The following is a 25,933-nucleotide window of genomic DNA, read 5'->3' as shown; positions in this document are numbered from 1 at the left end:
TGACTTTTCCCCAAATAGCGATCCTGCCTAAAATGCAGAAAGCAAAACAGAGCATGTAATCAGTGACTATTCTCTTCTACCACGCAGAACCCTGCACAGCAAACAGCCCCGACGCTCCCAGAACACCACGCCTCTTTCTTATTCTGAGAAGTAATTGCGATGCAGTTCGTGACCAAAATGAAAAGTCCATTTTTAACCATAGCCTCCTAGCTACCCATCCAGAAGAAAGAAGCTAAACTCTCTGTGGCCCAATCCTTAGGTCCCCAAGGCAGAAGCAGAAAGGGTTTTATGAAAATGATGGTGTGTGTGTGTGCATGTGTTCATGTGGGTGTGTGGGGGGGGTAAACTAAAGACCTCTCTCCATGACCAGTTCACTGGGGACCCTGTGTAGTTGTCACCTTGGTAACAGGTGATAGGTAGGTCTTTACTGAGCTTCATGTGTTGATCAGGCGCCGGGCCAGCCCTTGAGGAAGTGGTGGCAGGGCCCCTGCCTTCAGGGAGCTCACAAAGCCAGTGGAGAGAATGGAGGAGTAAACAGGCCAGGGAAATGCAATGTGGTGGTGCTCTGATGGGGGGCCGGGCAGAAAGACTTTACAGAAGAGGTGGCATGCAAGTAGAGAGTGGAGTAACAAGTAGGAATCAGCCAGGCAGAGTAGGTTGGGTGCAGTATTTTTGTCCCAAGAAGAGGCGACGATGTGTGCAAAGGCCTAAAGGTGAGAGCTCAGCAAATTTGGGGAACTGGACATGGTTCAGAGTGGCTGGAGCTCAGAATCAGAGAACAGGAGCTAGAAGACGGGTGGTGGAAGTCCTTAATAGTAGTGAGTCAGACTTGATTCTGTAGAGGCCCGGGTGAGTTTTTAGATGTGCATTCTAGAAGTCTCACTCCAGCTGCGGTGTGGATGAACTAGAGGAGGCAAAGAAGCAGGGAGACCAGTTAAGGTGCTATTATAAAACGCTAGTGCCAGATGGTGAGAAGCCCAAAGCCTCAGCTGGAGGCAGGGCAGAGCTGGAGCCTGCATTCAGAAATCCTAGCCCTCAACCAGTGCGCTCCCGGCTCTGTTGACCCCTGTTCAGAACAGTTCCTACTCTTTCAGCTTCTCCTTCCTGTTGGGCTCCTGGAGGTTGGTCTGCGCTGCTCTTAGGGATGGAGCACCTAGTTGCCAGGTAGCCTAGGTAGCATGCCTACGATGACTCAGCTCAGAGATGAAGTGACAGGATCAGGGGTCACACCTTCATCTTTCTGATTTTGAGTCTGGAGCTGTTTCTACAAAGTGCTTTCTGTAACTGCAATCAGATGGGCTTCATGGATGAAGAAGGGTACCTTCCAGAGTGGATACTGCCTGGAGGAGATTTCCCCAGATTCATATGACTTTGTCTACATCTCTAGGCTGCAGCAGCTGGGCCTTTCAAACTGCATCCTTGTGACAATAACCAAGTAGTACCCTGCTGATCGAGGCCTTGCTGATTAGTACCACCTCCCCTGAGAACCAAGGACTAGAAACAGCATCACTGCAGCAAGCGCAGGCATCCCAGTTGTGGCCATAAATGTGTGTGACTTACACCCTTAGACTTCAAAACAGAGACTTGGCCTGGTGCCAGAAAAATTACATAATGTTGTATAAGATTAAAACGTACTTTATTTTTATATATAAATATGATCTCATTAAATACACACAAGCAAGAAAGATGACAAGAAAATACACCAGCATGCTAATTGTGCTTCTCTTTAAGTAGTGGGATTTCATTAACTTTTACTTTCTGAATTTTCTAAAAATTTGGAAAATGACAAAAATAAGCATATGTTGTTTTCATAATTACAAAAAAAAATAAATAAAGGTAAGTTCTTTAACTTAGGACAATAATAGTTTTCATTGAGAATAAATTGAACCCATAAAATATCCAAAATTGGCCCACCTTTCAGTACTTTCACTCTTGGCCAGTCAACTGTGACCAGAAGTCAGGTGACATTGTAGTAACGAAACAGCTTCCACTAGATGCGTGGGGGAACATGAATAACTCTTGGAGCAAGGATGCTGGTAGACAATTCTGTGAGCATCCACTGTAGATGCTCTGGCCATCCCTGGCAGGCATCAGATTTAGAGATTGCTCCTGCTGTCCTTGGAACCCCCAACCCCCTATGGTCTTTATGGAGTCATGATGTAGCCTTCATCCCCTGGTGCTTAAGCACAGAAATGGGTTTCTTCAGAATGCCCATGTGGTACCACTCCTGCCAGGGAAGGCTGGGTGCAGGGCTCATACACAGCCAGGAGTTCCCACATCAGCTCCTAATTGACCCAACCCTGGTATCCCCGCACTCCTCAAGAGTCCATGGAATACCGTATCAGCACATGGGGACACATGTCTGCCTAGGTGTGGAGTTCCTTCACTTGAGGAGGAATGCCCCCACTCCACAACACACGCACACACACACACACACGCTACCACACATGCCAAGGCCCTGCCTTCCTTAGACTGTAGTGTTTGATCAATTAGTGGTTCAACTGCTCAGCTCTCATCTCCCCAGGCCCTGCCAGCCCACCAAACCCGCCCAGATCACAGACTTCATCTCCTCCATCTCCTCCATCTCCTCCATTGCTTATTTTGCCTTCCAGGCAGTTTGATAATATATCTCCATATAAAAGACCCTTACCTCTCAGTTGGTAACTAATTATAATAATTTGGTAATTATTTACATCTAACATTCACCTTCTATCTAAAACTTATTGGTAAAATTCCACAAATTGTGTGCCTTATTTTTACAAAAGCCATAAAGTTTCCATCGGCAACCTCAAACGATTATACTAGGTAGACTAGTAGTGGAAATTTCCCTTTTCACTTTATTCCTTTTATTTTTGAGAGACTTTGAGCAAATTACTTGGATATCCCAGTTTTTGGAGTAAAAAATACACAGTGATTCTTGAACATACACTTTTGTTTTTATTTGCATGTAGAACATGCAGGTTTTGCAATCCTAAGAGCTATAGGTTAAAACAATAGCCTACACTTGTCTGCTTGAGCCACTAGGTGGTGCACACATATGTCAGTGAACTGGAGGTTAAATGGGCTTGTGACCAGGTTAGACTTAATTCATCACCTCAGGAGTGGCACAGACAGTAGGAGCTGTAGGAGTCAAGAAGAGATGGCGATCCTGTGGGTGGGGGGAGTAGAAGAAGGTCTCCCAGAGAAGGTGGATAGCACTGCTGGCTGTGGAGATGGTGGGAGCAAAATCATAAAGGCAAGAATCCCAAGGGCGTGGCAGAGTGAAAGCCCTGGAGAGGAAGGGGCATGCTTACTTTCCATGCTCACTAATTCCTGCCTAACTGGGCCACTACAGAGAGAGTTATGGAGTAGTTGAATCACTGGAACTAGATATCAAACATTCCTTCCAGGCCTTTGTGCTGGGCACTGGAGACATACAGATGAAAGGACATAGTCTTGTCTTTGAGTGAGAACCTTGTGAGAAACAGAAGGAAGCAGTCAATTAGGACAGAGCATGATACAAAAGGTATGTTTTACAACATGCCCTGGAAGAACAACATGAAATATTCATCCTGTTCTGGGGAAGGGAGAGGAGGGTGTTGTGCAGAGAAGACCTCATGGAGGTCCTGAGAAGTAAGGAGGGTCCTCCACGAGGATCATGAGAAATTAAGCTAGGCTGGGGAGCTGGCATGAGCTAAGGCTTGGGGTTTGAAAGGATAATATGGATTTCAGGAATGGCTTAGCTGAGTTTAAGCAAATGTTTACTGAGGGCTCTATGCCATGGACTATACAATAGATGTCCCGGGCCCTTAAGATACTCCTGGACTAGCGAGGAAGACACGCTTACACGGAAAATTGCAATGTGGAAGGAAGGCTTAGTATTTGGCTCCTTTTAAATTCTGACTCTGGCCTCTGAGCCCCTCGTGTCCAGGCTACAGGGACTCTCAGGGAACTCTCTGCACCAGAAGAGGGAGCCCACAAGCACAGTGCTGGCTGCATCTGACTGGAGCCACTGAAGGTATTTCAGTCTCCCTCACTCATCTCAGAGGGTGAAGTTTGAGCCCAGAGACATTGAGTAGGTTATCCAAAGCCACACAGGAGCCACCCAAGCCCAGGTGTCTGCCTCCTGTCAGGTTTTCTTCCCTTTTTTCTCTGCTGGACCCTGGAGACAGAGTCCCCATTTAGAGATCGCTCTTAATTAGGAAATAGACACTTTTCAGATATAGACCTTCATCACCAACAGCAGTCAGAAAGCCAAGCTCATGGAAAAATAGGACACATTGTGTTCTTTCCACATGCAGAGGAAAGTGCCGGCCACACGGCTTGGCCGTGGTGAAGGCAGCTTGAGCCAATTGTTCTACTGGCCTAGTTCTGCATTTGGGGAGGAAGGCGTTCTGCTCTGGCATTCCTTCCAGCCCACGTGTTCATTTCAGCACGAGGATATATGCTCACAGTGTAGGTCAGTGACATCTCGGAATTGCATTGTTTGCTTGGAAATGTCAACTGGAAAGAATTATAAGCTGGCGGGAAAACAGGGATGTGTGATCGAGAAGGCCGTGAGAGAATACAGATCGGCATTTAGGCTGACGAGGAGTCGCTGGAGCAGGGGTAGGGAGGTCTTAACGGGGTTCTCACTGGGACAGGTCAAAGTTAAATGGAAGAGGAGGGTGACCACAAGGGCCAGGAGATTGTAGGCCATGTCCTATGAGGAAAGGACAAAGGAACTGGGAGTAATTAGCCTGCAGAGAAGGAAAAACAGATCTTCATCTGTCCAAACTGTGTCATGGGCTGAGGCAGCTGGAAAGAGTGACAGTGTCATAAGAAAGCAAGTTTCAGCCCTGCTCACAGTAGAGCTACCTGACTGATACTAAGTAGTGAGTCTCCCAACAAGAAAAGGGATGAAACAGAAGCAGCTTGTACAGCTAGTGGGGACACTGCAGAAGGGACTCCTGTCCTGGTAACAGGTCATACCCAATGACCTTTCAGTTCTGAGCATCCATAATTCTATGAAAAGGGAAGGGGCAGTTTATATAAACCAAGGGTCACATGGCATACAATAATAACAGCACCAATACTAAACATTTCTTTTTATTGAGCACCTATGAAATACCAGGCATCGTCATGATTTGTGTGCATTGTTATATTTTGGTCTTTCAAGCCAGGATTAGACAGACTGAATTCTAATTCTGGCCCTGCCATTTAATGAAGCTTTGGTCTTGGACAGATCATTTCTCCTCTCTGAACCTCATGTCCCTCCTCTGTACATACCAACCCTGTAGGATTGCCAAAAGTATAAAAAGAAATGACATGTCTGGCTGGTGTGGCTCAGTGGTTGAGCATCAACCCATGAACCAAGAGGTCAGGGCACATGCCCAAGTTGTGGGCTTGATCCCCAGTAGGGGGCATACAGGAGGCAGCTGGCTGATGTTTCTCTCTCATGGATGTTTCTTTTTTTCTTTTTGTTGTTGACAGTATTACAGATGTCCCCCATTTTCCCTCCCTTTACCCCCCTCTGCCCAGCCTTTCCCCCTTCGCCCCCTCACCAGGCCTTCCTCAGCATTTCTCTCTTTCTATTCCTCTCCCTTCCTCTCTCTATAAAATATCAATTAAAACATATTTCTTTAATAAAAAAGAAACATCAAAGTGTTCTGGTGCTGTGCTTGGTCTATAGTTGCTACTCAGAAAATGTCGTTGCCTTCCCCTTCTGCTCAAACAGAATTTCAGGAAGCCATTCCTGGAGAGAGATACGGAGGGAAATGCAGAGAGGGTGAAATATGGCAAAGAGCCTATTAGATTAAGTGCCAGGTCATCAGAAGCTCCTGCGGTGTGTAGCCTATAGCAATGGTTCTCAAAGTGGAGCTTGTTTGGACCCCCTTTTTAAAAAAAAAATACAGATTTTTAGTACTATTTCTGGAAAATCAAGTGTAGAAAAAAGAAAGAGGTCGGCTAAGGCTTAAGGAACCCTGGCTTAAGGCTTTAAGAGAGCTGCTCACTGCTGCCCCAGCCGGGATCACAAGGCCCGCTTTTCCATCCTCGGGTTCCTATAGCATCCAGTCCAGAACAGAGCTTCCCACAAGTGTGCTGTCACAGGGGCAACCCTCCTGAAATGCTGATCCCCTCAGCCCTCGGGGTACCCAGGGCTAGTTGCCTCCAAACACATGTGGCCTCACCCATATGGCCTAGCGAGCCCTATTCAACATCCTCTGAATGTTGTGTGGTACATAGGGGTGAGGATTCAGTTGGAGAAGGACTAGTTCGAGCATCAGTAATGGAAACTGTCATAGCACTGCTGAGCAAATTCAACAGCGAGAACAGTCCAGGAATGTCCTGGTTAGAAAGCCATATCAGGAGGGTGACACTGACTTAAGGACCCACGGCAAAGAGAATTATCAGGATGTCAGACACTCAACCGGTGCACAGTGTGAGCAAAGAAAAATCTAAGGCCACCTTAGATAAGGTGAATGAACCCACGGCTTCTCCCTAAGTACAATATAGGTGTGACTGGAAGACCTCTAAGACCCGCTCGGCTCTGACCACCCAAGGACAAGCAAAAAAGCCATCCATTCCCTTTGTGTCTCTGTAGAATCTTGAGTGAGCACCTGTTTATCCACAGTGTACCCTGCTCTGGTGTCTGAACACCCCTTTCATGTCCACCCCGACCTGCTAAGCAAAGATTGGTCTCTGGCCCAAATCAGTGCTCTCACAATGTGTTTTCTTTTGCAGCAACAGCGGCAGCTTGACCTCCTGACAATAACCAGCCCCGGTGAGTAGCTGTGGCCATTAAGCTTTGGCTTTTCCCTTATCTCCCGGAGCGATGCCTGGTTGTCTGTCCAAATGCAATTCCTGCCTTCCTTCCCTGGCTCCCCGAGTGGACAGCAGAACTCTTTTGCGCCATGAACGACCCATCTCCCCCCATCCTCTGCCCCTCAGGCTGTGCCTTTTCTCCCTCCCAGCTCTTGCTGCCTCCACTTGACTCTGCAGATGGCAGGGCTGATGTTCTGATGTGGCTGCATATTCCAGGGTCAGGTTCTCACCAAATCACTTCAACTCAAGCGTCAGGGAAGCATCCTGGTCTCCTGAGAAATAAGTTTTAAAACCATGGGGACTGGGGAAGCTGCCTGGTAGGTGGCACGGGATAAAAGGAGGTTGGCTCATGAAGAAGGACTAGTCTGGAAAGTGACCAGGTTTGGCCTCTGTGCTGAGGGGCAGGATGACTCTTGTCTCTCACCTTCAGAGAGAAAGGTCAAGTTCTCCAACAAAGCTGTGGCCATGGGATTAAAAGGCCCTTTCTTTCCCCTAAGCCTGGCACCCAGCCTAGAGAGAGGTGGAACTGTTTAGTTTTGTCAGAAAGATATTTTAGTTTAGTTTGAGAACTTGAGGCAAAACTGGCCAACAAGAAAAGCTGTTCTCTCTTGAGATCCAAGGAGATGATGGTGGGAACATTCAAGGGTAGGTGTGGTAATTCATCTTCATTCATTGGTGATAATCCAAGTATTTAACAGCCCCGGTGGCCCCCTGCTGTGTTAGGCTTTCCACTTCTGTTACTGGATTCTGGGGAGATGGGACCCTGGGAGAGGAGCTAGTGTTGCAGAGTGGTCATATGGCAGGGTTGGGGAGCTCTAAGAGTAGCTAATTACCAATAAAAATGGAGGTATGTCAAAATTTTAGTAACCAATAGGCCTGTTCCATGGCATTCCTGCCCTCCATCAAGCAGTTACACCCTGTCCCAGGGTTGGCCCACTTCCCAGGAGACGCAGAAATTGCCCTCTGCGGGCACTATCCTAGCACAAAGGCTAGCTATCTATCCAGTCTCTGCAACTAACATATGACAGTGACTGCAAGTGTCAGTTGGATCCACCAGTTCACGAGACCTTACTATATTTCCACCAGATAGAGCTTCTTGAACTTGGGACTTTAGAAGAACAAAGATGAATTAATTTGAATAATGTTTAATCTATCCCATAGAATGAGCTATGTTTTAACATATATATGATTACATATATAGAAATTCCAAATCATAAGTTAATGTAACTAGAGTGGCTCAGTCAATAGTGTGACCTACCAGTTCCTCCCAGCGAGGGGCTGGTGAGAGACTACCTATTCTGTCCTGTTTGGTTACTCTCAGTCCTGTTCTTTGCATACATTGACCCAGGTCTCCTGCTTCCGCATCCCACTCTTATTCAGACACACCCTGATATGATGCCAGGGTATGAGTTGTAGCGGGTTCTTGATTTGTCTGCAGTTGCTTTACAAGAAAACATTCAGACTCTGTTAACTGCATTTCTTTTGTGCTAGCTCCGCCTCTTCCTGTTAGTGCACAAATTCAAGCAAAAGCATTATGACTTTCAGTGCACGCCTTTAGGCAGCTGTGGAATTACAAAACCCTAAGTGCTGCCCGAGTTTAGAATAGTCTATAATTTCCTCTACTTTTAGGTGAGAAAATAATGTGTTTCTTATGGCACACTGTCCACTGTACGTAGGCTACCCTTGTGTGATATTGTGGGATATACACCCGTGACCTATGGCTCCACGCAGCTCTCAGAGGCACAAGTAGGACCTGCGGTAGCTGGAGTGCCCAAGATAGGCCCTCCTCCAGCGTGCCAGGCAGACACGATCCCTGTGCGCCATGACTTGGAAGGGTTTGGAAGCACCGTTAGACCTCGTAGTATCCAGACAACTCTGTCCCATGCAAGGAGCACTTTCCTCTGTTGTTATTAGCTGTCTCTTACTTTGAAGCCATCCCTATCCCACACCTTTCCAGGAGATGCAGCAGCTAGCAGTGGGCGTCCTCCCTCTCTGGGGCTGCCAGGGGGAGTGCTAGCTTGTCCGCACCCCTTCCAGTTCCTCAACACAGAACTGCAGTCTGCTGCTGCCACTCCTCGTAGACGGAGTCTTTGAAATTGCTGGTGGGGGATTTGGAAGCCTTATCAATTTGTGTTATCTTCTTTAAACTCTTATTTGGTTTATGGTGAATAATTTCATATATTCAGAAAAGAGTAGAGATATAATGAAGAGCTGTTGACTGCCCCTCTCCCTGAACATGTTGACTTTATCATATCAATGTGTGCCATTTATGCCAAAGGTCTCCTGTTTTTAAAAATTTGTAAATCTGGTTGAGACTTTTCTCTACGAATACCTGATCCCATCTCTCCCCTCACCCTATAGGTAACCATTCTAATGAGTTCATTGTGTCTTCATACTTATGTATCCCAATATATAACTGGTGTTGCTTTCAAATTCCTACAAATGGTGTCACACTATAAAAGTTATTCTGTGAATATTTTTCTACTCATTATGTTATAATGATTCATATAGATACATGGAGCTCTTGGCTCGTTCATTTTAACTGCTATATAGTATTCCACAAATGATTAAATCACAATTTATTTCTCCATTTTATTGACCATAATTTAGGATACTTCCAGTTATTTTGCAATTGCAAACAATGCTACTAAGAACATTTTTTGTGCATCTCCTTTTGTGCATAAGCATGAGAATTTCTCTAGGGCATATAGCTAGGAGAGGAATTACTGAGTATATGCATTTTCAAATTTACTACATAATGGCCTGTTGTTTTCTAAAGCAGTTAAACAAATTTACACTTCCAGCAACAAAGTATGAGAGTTTCCATTTCTCTGACTCTGAAACATGGAATTGTCAGGCATAAATTTTTACTAGTCATCATGAAAAATGTGAAACGGTATCATTGCTTTTATATGTGTTTCCCTGATTACTGGTGGGATTGAGTACCTTTCCATACATTTATTGGCCATGTTGGTTTGTTCTTCTGTGAATTGGCTTTTCATATCTTTTTATAATTCGGGTTTTTAAAATTTTTATTTATTTGTAGTTCCTTATTATTCTGAATCTCAATACTTTGTCACTTATATGCATTCCAAATATTCTCTCCCAGGTTGTGGCTTATGGTTTTTTTACTTGATTTATGATATATTTTGGTATATGGAAGTTTTTATTTTATTTTTTAATGTAACAAAGTGTATCATTCTCTTGCTTTATGTGCTTGCTTTTGTTTCTTACTTAAGAAATTCTTCCCTATGTAGTTACCTGGTATGTATTCTCCTGTATCTACTTCTAAGAATTGTCAAATTTTGTGTAACACTTGGATCTTGATCCTATTTAGGACTGATCTTTGTCATATTTATTATATTTGTTATATTTGTGTATAATATGACATAGGTATTTAATTATTTACATATGAATAACCCATTGTCTCAGCACCATACAAACTAGTCGATCCTTTCTCTCACTTATCAGCAATCACATATCTGTCATCTATCAGTTTTCCTACACACAGCATCTGTTTCTGAGCTCTCTGTACTATTTCACTGGTCTACCACTCCTACTCTGCATTGACTCTACATTGTCATCATATTTATAATACATCTTAGTTTTAATATTGTCTTTATACTTGGTAGGGAGATATCCTTCCCCCTTTACCTTTTATGGTTATCTTTTGAAAGCACAGTTGTCTTCTTTAAAATATATATATATATATATATGATAATCCCTATATTGTGACAGGTGAATTTAATCTATTTATATTTATTATAATTACTGATATATTTGGACATAGTTCTACCACCGTATTTGTGCTTTCTGTTTATATTCATTTTCTTTATTTTTTCTGTTGCTTTTCCTTTTATTCAATTGTTTTATATACCACCCGCCTTTTTCTTTTTTTTTACCCCATCTGTAGATTTGGATGCTGTATATTTTATTTCTAATCTTAACTGGTTATCCTGGAATATATACTTGACTATATATTTTATTACAAAGTCCACAGTTATCCAAAATTTCTATCCTTTCAGCCACAAAAGCCTATTGAACATGCCCTGCCAACACCTAGTTGTTAATGTTTAGACTTTTAAGTTAAACGTTTGCAAAAATTAAAACCAATGCATATTATTATTATTATCACATCATTAACTAATTGACTTTTCTTACACCGTTTATAAATTTTTGTGTTCTTCTATTTATTGTACCCCAAGATTATCTGATGTTCCCTTACTAAAGTGAGTCCTTTAATACCGAATTTAGTGAGAATCCATGGGCAACCCTTTTAATATGTGTATGTCCTTATTTTGACTTCCCTCTGGAATGATAATTTGGCTGCCCTGAGGATTTTCCTTTGTACTTTGAGATTTTTTTCATTGTTTTCTGACATTATAATTGCTGATGAGAAGTCTACCATCATTTAATTGTTTTTGGTAACATCTTTTTTTGGGTAGGTTTCAAGATTTTTAAAAATCTTAACGTTCCACTTTTCCACTTTGATGTATCTAGGTATGAATTTATTATTCACCCTGCTTGGTACTGTGGATATACTTTCCACCTGAGAATCTGTCTTTATTTCTGAGAAATTACTGAAAAATTATCTCTTCAAATATTGCTTTCCCCCATTCCCCTGATTCTCTTCTTCAAGAATTTTTATTAGACGACTGTTGGATTCTCTCATGTGGCTTGATTCTTAACTGATACTTTTATAAATTTTTTTTATCATTTTATCTTACTGCACTGGTTCTGAGCTCCCCAAAAGTAACTTGTGTTCATAAATTCACTTTTGACCATGTCTAATCTAAAATTTTTCTGTCTTTTTCAATATTTTAATAACTATATAAATTTCTCAAAGATTTCTAATTTTGTTTCTATCTGCCTATTCTTGTTTTATTTCTGCCTGCTCTGTTTCATAATTTCTTATTCTCTTTTAATGTCTTCGTTGTTTCTTTGAACATCCTCAGTATGCATATTTTTAAGTCTTTTTCTGTCCCATATAAGCTTCATCTGAAGTGAATTCAGGTTGTAATTGTTGATTTGTGTTTAGTATCATTATTAGCACTCTATTTCTTTATGTGTTTTGAAATTTTAATTTATAAAATCACTTTGAGGAGGAAGTTTTCTGTTTTTCTCTCTCCCCATCCCTGACCCCCCTAACCTCCCACTATGCTCTCATTTGCCTATGTGGTTGTTTTTGCAGTTGCTTCAACCCGCATCTTCAGTGTAGGGCCTGGTAAATATTGGGGATATGGCAGAGCTAGTGACCAAAAAGTCAGCAGAACAGTTTAGCACTGCTCTGGTTCCTGCCTCTATGTTCCTCACCTCTCTAGGCCTGTAATGCACAGGAGCCATCTCCCAGAAAGTTCTGCAACATCTTATTTTCCCTCTAGGTCCCTCTCATGACAGGGAAGCCCCACCCTCTGATCCTCACCTCCGTGGAGCACTTTTAGTCTGTTATTCCACAGGGTAACATGGGAGGAAGCAAGCTTCGGCTGCTACTGCTTGATTCTGCATCCAGCTCTTAGCAGGCCAGTAGCCGCAGGGTCATTCATCCTTGTACATTTCTGTACATTTCAGCGCCCTGCAGATATCTCTTTCACAGTGGAGCCCAACTATTTTATTTCATTTTTATATATTATTCAATATTACTATTTGATGGAAATGAGTAGGCTTATAGGAGCATGAACTCCTGTAGTCATTTGACCCAGAAGTCCAGCTATAGTTTCTTCCTTACTTTTTGGAAATTTTATTCTCTTATAACCTAGTCAAGGAAAGGACGCAGTATGAGGAAGTTTTATTTTCTATCTAAGTAAAACCCTGACCACCAGACTGAGAAGAGAAACTGTTATTTTCTGCACATGTATATACAAATATATGTAATTTTCAAAATAAAGTTAGAATGATGCTACATAAACTGTTTTATTGGAATATAGTGTGAACATTTTTCAATGTCATCCAATAATCTCTAAGAGGGAATTTTATGTAGCTGAAAAGTATTCTATTATATCTTAACTCCCCTATTGTACAGTAACTCGTCCCCAATTATTTAATTATAAATAACACCACGAAGAACATTTTTATGTAGAGATTTTTGTGTGCATCTCTAAATATTTATTTGGGAACAATTCCTAGAATGAGAATTAGTGACAAAATATACATAGTCCACTAGGCTAAGTTACACTGAAGAAGCAATGACATCGAAATGACAGGGGCTCGATGCACAAAGGTTTGTTTTCACTTTGGGCGCACAGCCCCCTGCATTGGCATCAGCCTGCTCTGCAGCATCGCCACTGTGGCACCAGGCTGGCTGAACACCTCCTGTCGAAATACTGCTGGGTGTCTTGGTTTGGGTTCCCTACCAAGCAGACCTTAAGAAGATTCCATGCAAATAGTTTATTTGGGAGGTGATCCCAGAGACCTCGGTAGGGCTGGGGAGGTGATACAGCAAAAGGAAGAAAGCCAAGGAAGATTTGTTAGCAAGCAAGCTTCCGCAGGTGGCAGAGGGGCTTCGGCAAACTGGGAGGCCTGAGGCAGTGTGGGAAATGCGTGTCAGAGCTATTCCCCTGGGGGGCGGAGGAGTGGGGTTGACGGGGGAGCGGTAATCCCCCGGCACATCCGATCTGCTCCGCGTGTGGACGTGGCAGGTCCCAGTGGCCAGAGCAAGCCCTCGGGAGAGATGTGCAGGGGTCGGCAGTGGACGTTCTCCCCATCTGCCTCCCTCGTGTTCTCACCGTGGCCAATCTACTGTCTGTCTCTGTGGATTTGCCTGTGCTGGACATTACAGAGATGGAATTGTACAATATGTGGTCTTTCATGATTGTCTTTTTAAATTTAGCATCATGTTTTCAAGATTCGTCCACATTATAGCATTTATCAGTACTTCATTCCTTTTCACTCCTGAATAAATATTCCATTGTATGGCTGTATCATAATTTGTTTATTCATTTATCTATTAGACATTTTGGTTGTTTCCATTTGGGGGCTATTATGAAGAATGCTGCTATGGACATTTGTGTACAAGTTTTTGGATGAACATATGTTTTTAATCCTCTTGGGTATAAACCAAGAATAGAATTGTTGGTTCATATGGTAAATATTAGGATCAACATTTTGAGAAATTGCCAAACTGTTTTCCATAGTAGCTGTACCATTTTGCATTCTCAGCAGCTGTTTGGAGTGCTTTCAGTCTCTCCACATCCTCTCTGACACTTGCTATTATCTGTCTTTTGATCATAACAATCCTAATGTATATAAAGTAGTCTCTCATTATGGTTTTGATTCGCATTTCCCTAATAACTCGTGATGCTGAACATATTTTCATGTGCTTATTGACCATTTGTATATCTTCTTTGGAGAAATATTTAGTCAGATTATTCCTCATTACCCATTTTTAATCAGGTGATATTTAGCTTTTTATTGTTGAAATGTAAGAGTTTCAAAATGTATAATCTGAGTATAAGGTCTTTTATCAAATATATGATTTGCAAACGTTTTTTCCTTTCTGTGGGTTGTCTTTTCACTTACTCAATGCCCTCTGAAGCAAAAAAGTTCTTAATGTTGATGAAGTTCAACTTATCTGTTTTTTTCTTTTGTTGCTTGTACTTTTGGCATCATAGCTAAGAAAACATTGCCCTACCCCAGGTGACAAAGATGTGCTCCTATGAGGTTAATTTTTTTATGTGACATGAGGTAGGAGTCCAAACTACCTCTTTTAAATATAGCTGCCCAGTTACCCCAGCACAGTCTGTTGAAAAGACTGTTCTTTCTCCATTGAACTATCTTGGCACCCTTGTGAACTTTTCATAGCTTTTTGATGGTGTCCACTGAAAGGTCAGCATTTAGGAAGCACCTAATACTGGCAGTTAGCGCCAAAGACATGTCGAGTGCTTTACACATGCTTCTCACATAATCCGCCCTGCTGTCCCATAATACGTATCATCCTTACTGCTTCGCAGATGAGAAGAAGGTGCCGCGTGACTAGGTGAACTGCCCACTGTTAATAAGTGACTGAGTCAGGGTTTAAATCTATATCTGTCTAATTCTAAACCCTTTGTCTTTTCCACTGCTCCATATAAATATATGGAGTCTCCTTTCTCAGACAGAATTCACGCTGGCCCACTTTGCTGGGGATACAGAAAGCCTGAATGTCAAAGATAGCATAGTCACTGGAACTTTTCCACCAACGAGGTTATGTCCTGAAGAGACATTTGATATCCTAAGATATTATAGAAACCTCAAAAAAAATTGCAGCTAGATTTGTTTCTGATTGAAAATATCCACAAAGTTGTGTTGTTGTTTTTTTCATCTCCTCTTAGCTTTGTTAAAATAATAATTATGTTAAATGGTGGTAGACTGAGACTGCTGGCCATTGCATGACAATTCTAGGCTTTGTCTCCAATTAAAGTCCCTCAAGGTGTAAATTTAGTCCCTCTGGAGACAAAAGGAACAAGAAAGGCCAAACTACCCATTATTACCTGCCTCATGGCCAATTTTGGAGCAAACCCGCCTGTGGAGCTAGACCAGAGTGGCCAGGACCAGGAGTGAAGCCAAGTCAGAGGACTCCTGGCCTCATAGCCAGAAAGCTAACAGCCCAGTGGATGTGCACTGAGAGAATGATTCAGAAAACACACACACATCATTAAAATAACTTTAGAGAGATATTTAGAGAAGAAAAATAAATTACTCCTAATCCCACAGCCTTAGCACAACACAAAACCTAATTCTATTTATGTGTTTCCCTTTTCAGTTCTTGTCTATATGCAGAAACATATTTACATAATTCCAATCACAGTAAGCTTTTATATACATCTTTTTTCACTTAACATTATTTCATAAACAATCTTCGTGTTGCTATGTAGTTTACACACCATCTTTTTATAATAACTTTCTCTATTAAAAAATTGCACATGCCCATGGTGCAAATTTTGAAAAGCACAGAGAAGTTATAAAGATGAAAATACCAGTAATCTCCCAGAGGCAATCACTGTTTAATATTTTAAGACACTTACTTCTTTGTTTTTTTTTATGCATGTATAATTTTGTTTTACATAGCTTAGATTATATACATATAAAATTTTATTCTGATTTTTCACTTAATATTACAACAGAAATATTTTCCCATGCCAATAATGTTGGATACTTAATTTGATTATAGTTTCTTCACCTAATGAATAATTTATCAACCTTTGTATATATTTTTTTGTCTACATTGTAAGTTAATGTCTTAAAATAGATTACTAGGGATGGACTTACAATATCCATGAGCATTTTATGAGCATTTTAAAGGCACACTTATTTTTGAAAGTTCTAGTATCTTTCATCTTTTATATGTAGCCTGGTTTATAAAAATATATGCCCTATTGTTGTGCATTTGCGCTATTTCCAGATGTTTTTCTCTTATAAATAGCTCTACCATAAAATTATTTGTGGAAAAAGCTTTTCACTTCTTTTGCATAAGTTTTTTTTTTTCTATGTTCAGTATTTTTAAAGTGGAATTACTGGGCCAAAGAGCATTAATATTTTTAAGGAATTATTGAGTCTTGTTGCCAGCTCATTTTCCAGAAAGATTGTATCAATTTACACTCCCATCTCCATCCTCCAACCTTCATCTCATGTCAACAGTGAAAAACAACAGCATGGGGCGTGACTGAGAAAATGTATTAAATCTATGTAAACAAGTTCCAGAATCTGAGAAACAAATAAAGGGAAAGAGAAACATGTTTGTTCTCAAGGTCCCCAGGAGACAACGTGAATAGTATGTTCCTAGGATGTTTTTCCTGGGAAATCTATATAGGATGCCATATCCCAGGACTCAGGTGAGGAAGACAATGGGAAGGGGTCAAGGGTCCCCTTTTGGAACATCCAGATGGGTGGGTTGAGCTGTGGAAAGGGATATTGGAGATGTGGTGCCCAAGAGCACCATAGCTGATCAGCATGAGGGAGGTCAGGTCAGGAAGGAGCTGGCAAGACGTTGGCCATCAGATGGAGTGCAGGCCCTAGGCCAAGAGGAACTGGAATTCAAGCATGAAAGGTAAATTTAAGGCATAGGAACTATATAAGTAGGGGTCTTTAATCACAACCTAAATTAGCTTAAGCAAAAATAGTTAATTCACTGGTTCATGTAAATAGGTAATCCAGAAATAAATCTGCTTTTCTGTGCATCTGGATGTAGGAGTCATGGACCTGGTCTGTTTTTTCTCCTCTTAACTCAACTTGCTCAACATTAACTCCATTCCCAGGCCACATGTGGCCTTAAGATGGCAGAATTTACATCCTCTGAATCCTAGTCCTGTAAGAAAAAAACAAGAGACCCTCACACAGAAGTCCCAACAGAATCTCCATTGCTGCTGCTTCTGTGATTGGGTCATGACCTCATCTTTGAACAAGTATCCCTGACTAGGGAAAACTGTACTGATTGGCTGAGAGTTAAGTTATAAATGTCATACATGAAATGGGGGGATTAACTGGGGACTGGCATTACCTGAAAATAGCCCCAAATCACAAGTTTTGTAATGACTATCTCAGTGGTCAAGCTAAAGCAACTATGTGAATTATAGGGTCTGAGAACAGAACGAACATTGATCTGTGATGCTGAAGCACTTCTATCCACAAGGCTAGATCCAGCAGGGGCTCCATGGCTAGAATACCTGGGCAGTGACAGGTGTCATCATCAGGTGGGGGCTTGGACCCAAGGAGGGCCTTCCTGGTTAAAGCTAGAGCCACATCAGTGGCCAGGGCTATTGAAGGCGGGTCTGTTCAGATTTTCTATTTCTTCCTAATTTATTCTGAGCAGGTTGTATATTTCCAGGAATTTATCTATTTTTTCTAGGTTATCCAATTTGTTGATGTATAAGTGTTCATTGTAAGAAGCACCTTAATCTGCTCCAAATGAACACAGGAGCAGGAATATGCTCTATACACTTTTTATTCATGTATTTACCATTTAGTTATTTATCTGTTGTGCATGTGTGCAGCAGGCAGGGTATAGGTGGAAGAGCAAGGAATTTGTAGTACACAATACATACATTATGTGTTCAAATCCTACCTCTTCTACTTAGAGCTTGACCTTGGGGAAGTCTGTAAGCTTTTCTGGGCCTTACTTCCATTTTGCCATCTGTGAGATCAAAATGATAGCAATACTTTTTAGAATTTTGTGAAGATTAGATATGATATATGTAAAGGGGCTAGCATAGTAAAGTGCATGACCCACAGTAGACTTTAAATAGTTATTATTGTGATTCCATTGTTTCATGACAAATTGCCCCAAACCTTAGCCGTTTCAAACAACAATAACGTTTATTTTCTCACAGTTTGTGTGGGTCAGGAACCTAGTAGCAGCTTAGCTGGATGGTTTTAGCTCAGGATCTCTCACGAGCTGCAGTTAAGATCCCAGCCAAGGCTGTGCTGATCTGAAGGCTTGCGTGGGATTGTAAGATCATCTTTCAAGATGACTTACTAACATGGGTGGCACGTTGGTGTTGGCTTTTGGCAGGAGGCCTCAGTTCCTTGATACATAGAATTTTCTATGGGGCTCCTTGAGTATTCTGACAACATGGCAGCTAACTTCCTTCAGAGTGACTAATCCAAGAGAGAGCAAGGTAGAAGCTATAATGTTTTTTGTGTCATAGCTACACAAATCAGCCTATTCACTGTGGGAGGAGAGTATACATGGACATGAATACCAGGGAGTGAGAATCATATAGGGGCCATCTTGGAGGTTGGCTATCAAAGTGCTAATACTGATGATTATCAATACACACAGTCCCTGATTCATGATGGTTCAACTTGGAAATGTTGAACTTTATAATACTGTAGAAGTGATACACATTTAATAGAAACTGTACTTTAAATTTCGATTTTTTTCCTGGGGTAGCAATACATGGTACCACAGCTCCCTGCCAGGCACTCAATCACGAGCGTAAACAACTGGTACTCTATAGTTTACTGTGTTGCCAGCACGTTTTGGATATTGTGTTCTAAACATGTGTAAGGTAGGATAGGCTAAGCTATCATATTTGGTAGATTAGATGTATTAAATGTATTTAGACTTACGATATTTTCAACTTATGATGGATTCATCAAGTCTTAACCCCATTCTAAGTCAAGGAGCATTTGTACTGTGTCTTTGGTTCCCTTTAGACACACTTAACTTTTTTCATTCCTTCAAGGATTCTCCCCTTACTCCCAAGATATACGAGTAATGGCATCACTTTTCGAGATTCACAGGGTTTTTTGAGAAAAGTACTGAGAATTGCCAGCTACTCTTTCATAAATAAATAGCTGCATTTGTCCATCTGTGTCTTTCTGTCCTAACACAGACCTAAATGTAAGGGCCTTTGCTTTGATCATGAATGTGAGAAGTATTTTTGGCTCACTGGACTAAGAAATGTAAGGTCTCTCATTTAGGAAAAGAAGGTTGTGGGCCCCAATATCCAGTTCTCAGTTTATATCCAGCCCTTTGCATTCCGGGTAAGTGGGTTGGCAGCCACTGAGTTGAGGCAAGGAAAGTACTTGAATTTCCTAAATTCTAAGGACACAGTGGCAAGTCCCTGGTCTAAAACATCATCAGAGTGATGAGGCTAGACTTGAGGAATGAGGGAATTTTCTCTTAACAAGATTTACTGACCTGCCATGACCAGTGCTTACTCAGCACTATTGGGACAGAAAAATAAAGTGCCTCTATAACAACAAAAAAAGAGAGAGACAAAAATAAAAAGAAAAGGGAAAGAAAGAAAGGAAACAGAAAGAAATTCTAGGCAGCATGTAGCAGAAATTTTGAGACTACCTAGACCAGGGTTCAAATCTCAGTTCTACCATTTACTCTTTATATAATTTGGGGCAAAATACAACCTCTCACATCTTCAGCTGTCTCATCGCTAAAATGGGGTTAATATCATCGACCTTATGGGATTGTTGTATTAGATGAGATAATGTATCTGGCACACACCAGAACCTTGGAAATGCTCGTGTTGTTATGCAGAGTCCTTTGAGGATGGTCACTACAGAAATCTGTTACGTTTTCCCACTAACCGAGCCCCGGCTTATGAAATGCCAATAGGACATGTGTTTGGCACCTGCAGTGCAGTTTCCTTAATTGTTGTCTTATAAGCCTGATACACTTCTTAACAGAAACTGGAAAACTATGAGGAATCAGCCCAGCTCATCTGAGTTCTATTCCTGGATGCCTGACTGGGTGTCCTTCAGAAGGTTTCCTTTCTGGTAAAGATCATACAGGAGACTGGCTTGTTAGAGAAGAGCTTTTATTTGCAATGATGAAGAGTATCGGTGGTTTTCAGCTGCGTTTAGGGGAAACAAAACTTGCTTATTCCATATCAAGTGTCACTGAATCAGTTTGTGAGGTGGGCTCAGCTCCAGCTTTGGACAGTGCACTAGGAAGCCTCTTACATCACTTCGCTACACTCCTAGAGACCAGGATCTGGTGACTAACTCCCTCCCACGCTCTGGCGTCTGCCCAGGTTCTGTTCCCTGGAGTTAACCAACAGGGGCTGTCTCGGGAGCACACTCATGTGGTTCCCACTAAGCCCTCTGCCCTGGTTCTCTCTCAGCTTTTCTACTCCAGATTCCTTGACTTTCCTTCTTCCCTGAAGGTCCAGAGGAGGGGCAGCCTAACCGCTCTCTTCACTGGAGAGGGTAACAGTAGCAAGAGCAGTGACCACCACCATTGGCGCTGATACAGGACACTACCATGTCAAGATGACTTTGCATCTAATACTTTGTTTAAACGACAAAACAACCCTATGAAGTGGCATCTTCATCTTGTAGAAGTGGAAAGATTTGCCTAAGTTCACAAAAGCTTACAGTTGGAAAAGTCAGAACTTGAACCCAGGTTTTCCGACTCAGTATCCAATGGACTTTTGCCTTCTCAGCTGCCTTCCCAGTCACAGGTGCAGACTCATCCAGAGTTTGCAGAGATATTATTTAAAAAAAAACAAAAAACTGAATGAGAAAAGGGCCCATTTACCAAAGAAATGAATGTTAGGATAAGAAATAGTCATTGGGCCTGAGACAAAGCCCAAGATGCAGAAAATTACACAGAAAGTTCAGAACAAAAGCAGACACCAATCCCCACCCAGTTTATCAACCCAATACTCCTTAATATCCACTGCTCGTGCCTTTACCTGACCACAAAACCGGAATGTGCCTGGGTCTGGTGGGCTGCAAGGCTGCTGAATGGCCTCTGTGGACGGCATGGGGTGCCAGGGCCTAGAACCAAGCTGGCTATCACTGCCTCCTGAGCTCAGAAATCCAACAATATAGTTTTCTGTAAAACCCTTTATTTGCTCAGAAAGCACGGTCCCTGGATTGCTTGTAACAAAATTAGCCAGGGTCTTGTTTGTTGCTTTGGGCTGGTTAGTCCTTGGAACTTCAGACAGGGGCTGCTGGAAGAGTTCTAACTGCGAGAAGGGCTATGGTGCCAAAGGACAACTGTCAAAAAGTGTTTTGAAGAATTATGCAGTGACTGAGCCGGAAAAGAGAGTCAAGTGTAGTCAGTCCACCTTCACTGGGGACCAGTCCACCTTCACTGGGGACCAGTGAAGGTGAGAACAAGCAGAGGAGAGGTCGCCAGAGCAGTGTTACTCAGAGCATTGTCCACAGACGGTGCCAGTGTGTTAACTGTTAGTCCACAGCAAGATAAATACAGAAATCGAGAGGGAGCATCTGGAAACTTGGATATCGGTTTGACATTGCTGCAGCATCCAAGTTTATGATCAGCGGGTTGTCCCAATTATCAACTTGTGATGGATTAGAAACAGAGAGGCACTGGTGTAGGTGACTTCGGGGAACATCAGTCGGTATACACGTTCAGATCTTTATGCACACCGAACACTTGTTTGGACAGTGGTTTAGGTTTGTCAAAAATGACAAAGACCAATTTTTAAGCACAAGACCTGGCACATAGTAGGGGCCTAGAAATTACTTAGAAATGAGCTTAATAAGAAGGCCATTTCCTCCAGTCAGCTAACAAACTGGTAGAGTGACCCCGCCCCCCAGCCTTAAGTCTGAAGGACTCCTCCCTCCTGGTTCATTACCGTCCCTTCAACGCCTGGCTGTTCCAGCCTTTGCAGAAGACGAGGTTCCCCTCTCAGCCTACCTGGAGCCTAAGTGGTGTTTAGTAAAGTTTAAACAACCCCATGTAGTGTGGTTGAAAGCAATCTCCATTTCTTTTGGGTAAGAAGAAGAAAGAAAGGCAAAAGGCGCCTCCCCCTTCCTCTGCCGCTCATTAGGGTTCTGGCTTAGGGCGGCGGCCGGCGCCCTAATTGGATCCACGCGTTCTGTGCGGCTCCATTGAACGCTGACATTTCTAACTAAGTGACCTTTCCAGGACCACTGGTACTCTCATAATGAGTGTGCAGCGGCATTGTGTGGACACAATACGGCAGACTTCACAGTGCCCGGAGAATGCAGGATTGAAAACTATTCAGAATTCCCAATATCGAGTTAGCAAAATGAGAAGATTGGGTCCCAACATTCATCAGCGTGTTATTGTGCAAGTATCGATTTCAATGCCCTTTCATTTCTTTCAGAAAAAAAAAAATGTTGTATTATAGAGGTCTAAATTAACTTTTGTTCTGTTATTTTTCCTCTGTACCTATAAAAAGGTCAAATGCATTCATAGGGCTGAGATAGATTTGCTGGCTATAAGCACCAAGATAGCAATCAACCTTCAAATAACCTTTAAGGAGACATCGGCTCTTCCGTGAACAATAATTGATGTGCTCATTAAGGCCGTGAGATTCTTCAGTACTCACCTAAAGAACAGTTACAGGGCCAGTGGCAAAGATATGTCATTCCTAACAATGATAATGACTCAGATATGTGAAATTGTGCTCCATTCAGTGTCACAGGGACAAGGAAGGGGACTTCAAAGGGAAGCTAACGAGGTGGGGAAGGAGAGCAATGGTTTTCACACTGCCCAGCGGGGACCACATAGGCTGGGCCTCGATGGGAGAAGATGTAGTTTCTGAGTGTCCCCTGGGGCCGCAGCAGAAAATTAGAATCTCTTTCTTCATATGAATGCAGAGGAAGCATAATGGATTTATCAATGCCACTTTCTTTCCTCTGAGAAAGAGGATATGGAGCAGTAGCCATACACGTGGCAGCTCTTCAGATGGGACAGTGCCAGCAGTGAGTGGCTGGGTGGCCCTGCCTCTAGGCCCCTCCCTGGGAATTATCTGCTTTTCCATTAATGGAATCCTGGAGTCAGGCCACCAAAGGGCTATAGTGTCCAAGCGTTGATGAGCACAGATCATGTGCCAGGATCCGTGCTTGGCACTCAGAGGAATCTAAAAGATAGTCTAATCTCATTTCTATTGAATTTAATTTGATTCAAGTCAGTAAATATTTCTAAAACATTTATTTTGCATCAAGAACTAGGTATAAAGAGGCAACTAGGACACAGTCTCTATCACTAAGGCATCTATAGTCCAGGGTTCACTGCACTCGTGTTGAAGATGAGAGATGGAATTAATATGGAGGGTCTCCCTCACAGAGTACCTTACTGTGCTGGGTACTATATATTTGATAATTTTCTAAATCCTCATTACCACCCTGTGACTGTAAATATTATCATCCCATTTTGGAGAAGAAGCAGCTAAAGTTTACACAGGTTGTGTGATGCATTCAGAATCATCCAGGTTGTAAGCGGCTGAGCACACTGACTCCAAAGCTGGGGCTGTTTTGCCTGCTTCCTATAAGGAAGGGCCCTCTTTCACCTTGATTTCTTCTACTCAAAAAGTGAGTAGTAGGGACATTTCTGGTTGGGTAAGTCTTTTTACTGGGTAACCTGCATGTGCAAAAGCATAATTACATCTTGTAATGAGAAAAGAAGCATAATTGATGTGCTGATTAAGGCTGGGCAATTCTTTAGGACTGCTGGAAAGGAAATGGTTGTAGAGTATATGATCTAGTTCAGGAGTGACAAATACATTTCCCGTGGATCACCCATCACTTATCTCATGACATCACTGAATCATTATGAGACTCTTCTCTGCTCAGCCTTTATTCAGTTTCAGAATCTCTCTCCCCAGTACTTTAGCAGCCACTGTTCAAACACTGATACCTGCATGTGAGACAAAACCTCCTTACCTTACCGGAACTCATATAACTGCTTCATTCTGCATATAAATAACTGGGCCCAAACAGGAGAAAGGACGCAGGTAAGGTCATGAAGTGAATGAACGGCAGTTAAAGGAATTGTAGACCTTGGCACTTATAAGAGGGATGTCTAAGGCCTAAAGCCTGAGACAGTGTCAAGGTCAGTGTGGAGGCAGGCAGGAAGTACTTTCTTCTGGTCTAGGCCTGCGCCTTGGGTCCTGCCACTCACCATTCATTTGATCTACAAGTTTATTGAGTATTTACCATGTGTCAGCATTAGGAAGACTCACAATAACCCAGGTGTAGAACACCTCTTTCTTTTAAAGTACAAATGATTATCTTCTCTTACTTACTGTGGAGGGGGTTGGGGTGTGTGGGGCAATGGGATTGTGGGAGGCAATAGAAAGTTTAGTCTAAATAATGTGTTTGGAGCCTGAGCTCCTCTCTGGTATCTCCCAAGTTGTGGGTCTCACACTGCTAATCATCTTAGGAGTTTATACCCCTTAATTAAGCCAGTACTCTCAAGGAAATGGGACAGATGTGGCCTGTAGTCTCCTGGGCCTCCCGCTATGTTGGCTTCTGCTGGACCAGGCACTCCAGATTATGCTGTAGAAAGCGGTAACAGTAGCGAGCAACACTTACTGAGTGCCTACTACGTGCAAGGTACTGTTCTAAGTACATATATATTTCATGTATTAACTCACTTAATCTTTACAAAAACCTTTATAAGTAAATACCATAATTTAATACCAGTTGGATCGTAAAGGGTCCTCAGGAATTCACAGCACAGGTGAAGGCAGGGGCACAGGTGATGGGAGGGTGTCCTAAGCCAAGAAGGCAGCGTGTACAAAGCATGCAGGCGCACCGAAAATGGCTGGCACGAGAGGGTGTCTGTCTGTCTTTCCTGGAATAGGACATATGACTTTGAACATGAGAGATCAGTTAGGGCATGCGTTTAAAGAAGAAGGGAGTGATCGCTGGTTTGAAATCAGAAGATTTAAAAAGTGACCATTGATTCAAACCACAAAGAAGTCCCTGTGGAGCGGATTGGGGTGGGGGTGGATAGCAGGTTGCAGCGGGGTCAGGAGTCGGCAGAAATGGAAGGAGAGGTGGCAAGTGTAGACGATACTCGTAACGCGTGGCTGGGAAAGAGGGGAAAGAGGAAGTGTGGGACTGAGGGACAGCCCCTTCCAGGAGGAGAGGGATCTGAACCTGTTGGCTAAAGCGGGTAGGGCGTGGAGGCAGAGGAGAGGCTGACGATCTGCAGCGAGCGGCACCCGGGGAGAGCTGAGGCCCCGCGGGTCTGGAGGAGTGGGAGCGGGAAGTCAGGCGCACCAGGGCCGGCCGGACAGCCTCACGGACGTCAGCGTGGCTGGTGTGGGCAGGAGGAGGGCGTGAAGCTCTGCGGGCAGGGCCCCGCAGCCTCCCTCGGAGGACGGGGCGAGGGCTGCCTGTGCAAGCGCCGCGGGCGTGCGTGGCTCATAATAACGTCAGGCTCAATGTATGCCATCCCAAAGTGGAGCCCAGGAAGGAGCAGAGGAGGCTGGAGCCGCAGTGTAACCCATTGGCCTGCCCAGGGCGGCAAGGGAAAAGGTGAGAGGCGCTCCAGCTCTGCTGTGCACTCGCCGGGACCCGAGGCACGCCGCGTCGCCTCGCTCGGCTGCCTGTGTGCAGCGAGGGGCTCCCACTGGGTCCGTTCAGAGGGCTTTCTGGTTAGGCCGTCCCATGACTGCCCTTCAGCGGGATTCTCAGCGTGTGTGGGTGGGTGTGCGTGGGTGTGTGTGTGTGCACAATAACATTTTATTATGGACACTGAAATTTGGATACTATATAGTTTTACATGTCACAGAATACTATTCTTCCTTTTGGTTATTTTTCAACCATTTAAAACTATGAAAGCTGTTTTAGCCCGTGGGCATGTGAAAACAGGCAGCAGCAGGCCAGATTTGGCTTGGGGACCGTAGTTTACCTAATAATCTGAGTCACAAAAGGCTGTCCTACCATCACTTAAAACTGATCTTTATTAGGAGCAAAAATTAAGGTC

The 25,933-nt window shown here is 43.0% G+C and overlaps 1 protein-coding gene across 1 annotated transcript in view; it reads left to right on the top strand.

The window, feature by feature from the left end:
• Positions 1-25,933, top strand: part of AGBL4 (AGBL carboxypeptidase 4) — a 692,884-nt gene that overhangs the window by 472,887 nt on the left and 194,064 nt on the right. Inside the window, exon 6 of the mRNA XM_087820636.1 lies at positions 6,703-6,742. Coding sequence (XP_087676762.1) covers positions 6,703-6,742 — 40 coding nt within the window. The remainder of the gene's footprint in view (positions 1-6,702; positions 6,743-25,933) is intronic.

This window comes from Miniopterus natalensis, chromosome 9 (assembly GCF_054644295.1).
Source record: "Miniopterus natalensis isolate mMinNat1 chromosome 9, mMinNat1.hap1, whole genome shotgun sequence".
Classification (NCBI taxonomy): Eukaryota; Metazoa; Chordata; class Mammalia; order Chiroptera; family Miniopteridae; genus Miniopterus; species Miniopterus natalensis.
This window is presented reverse-complemented; position numbering and strand designations above follow the sequence as displayed.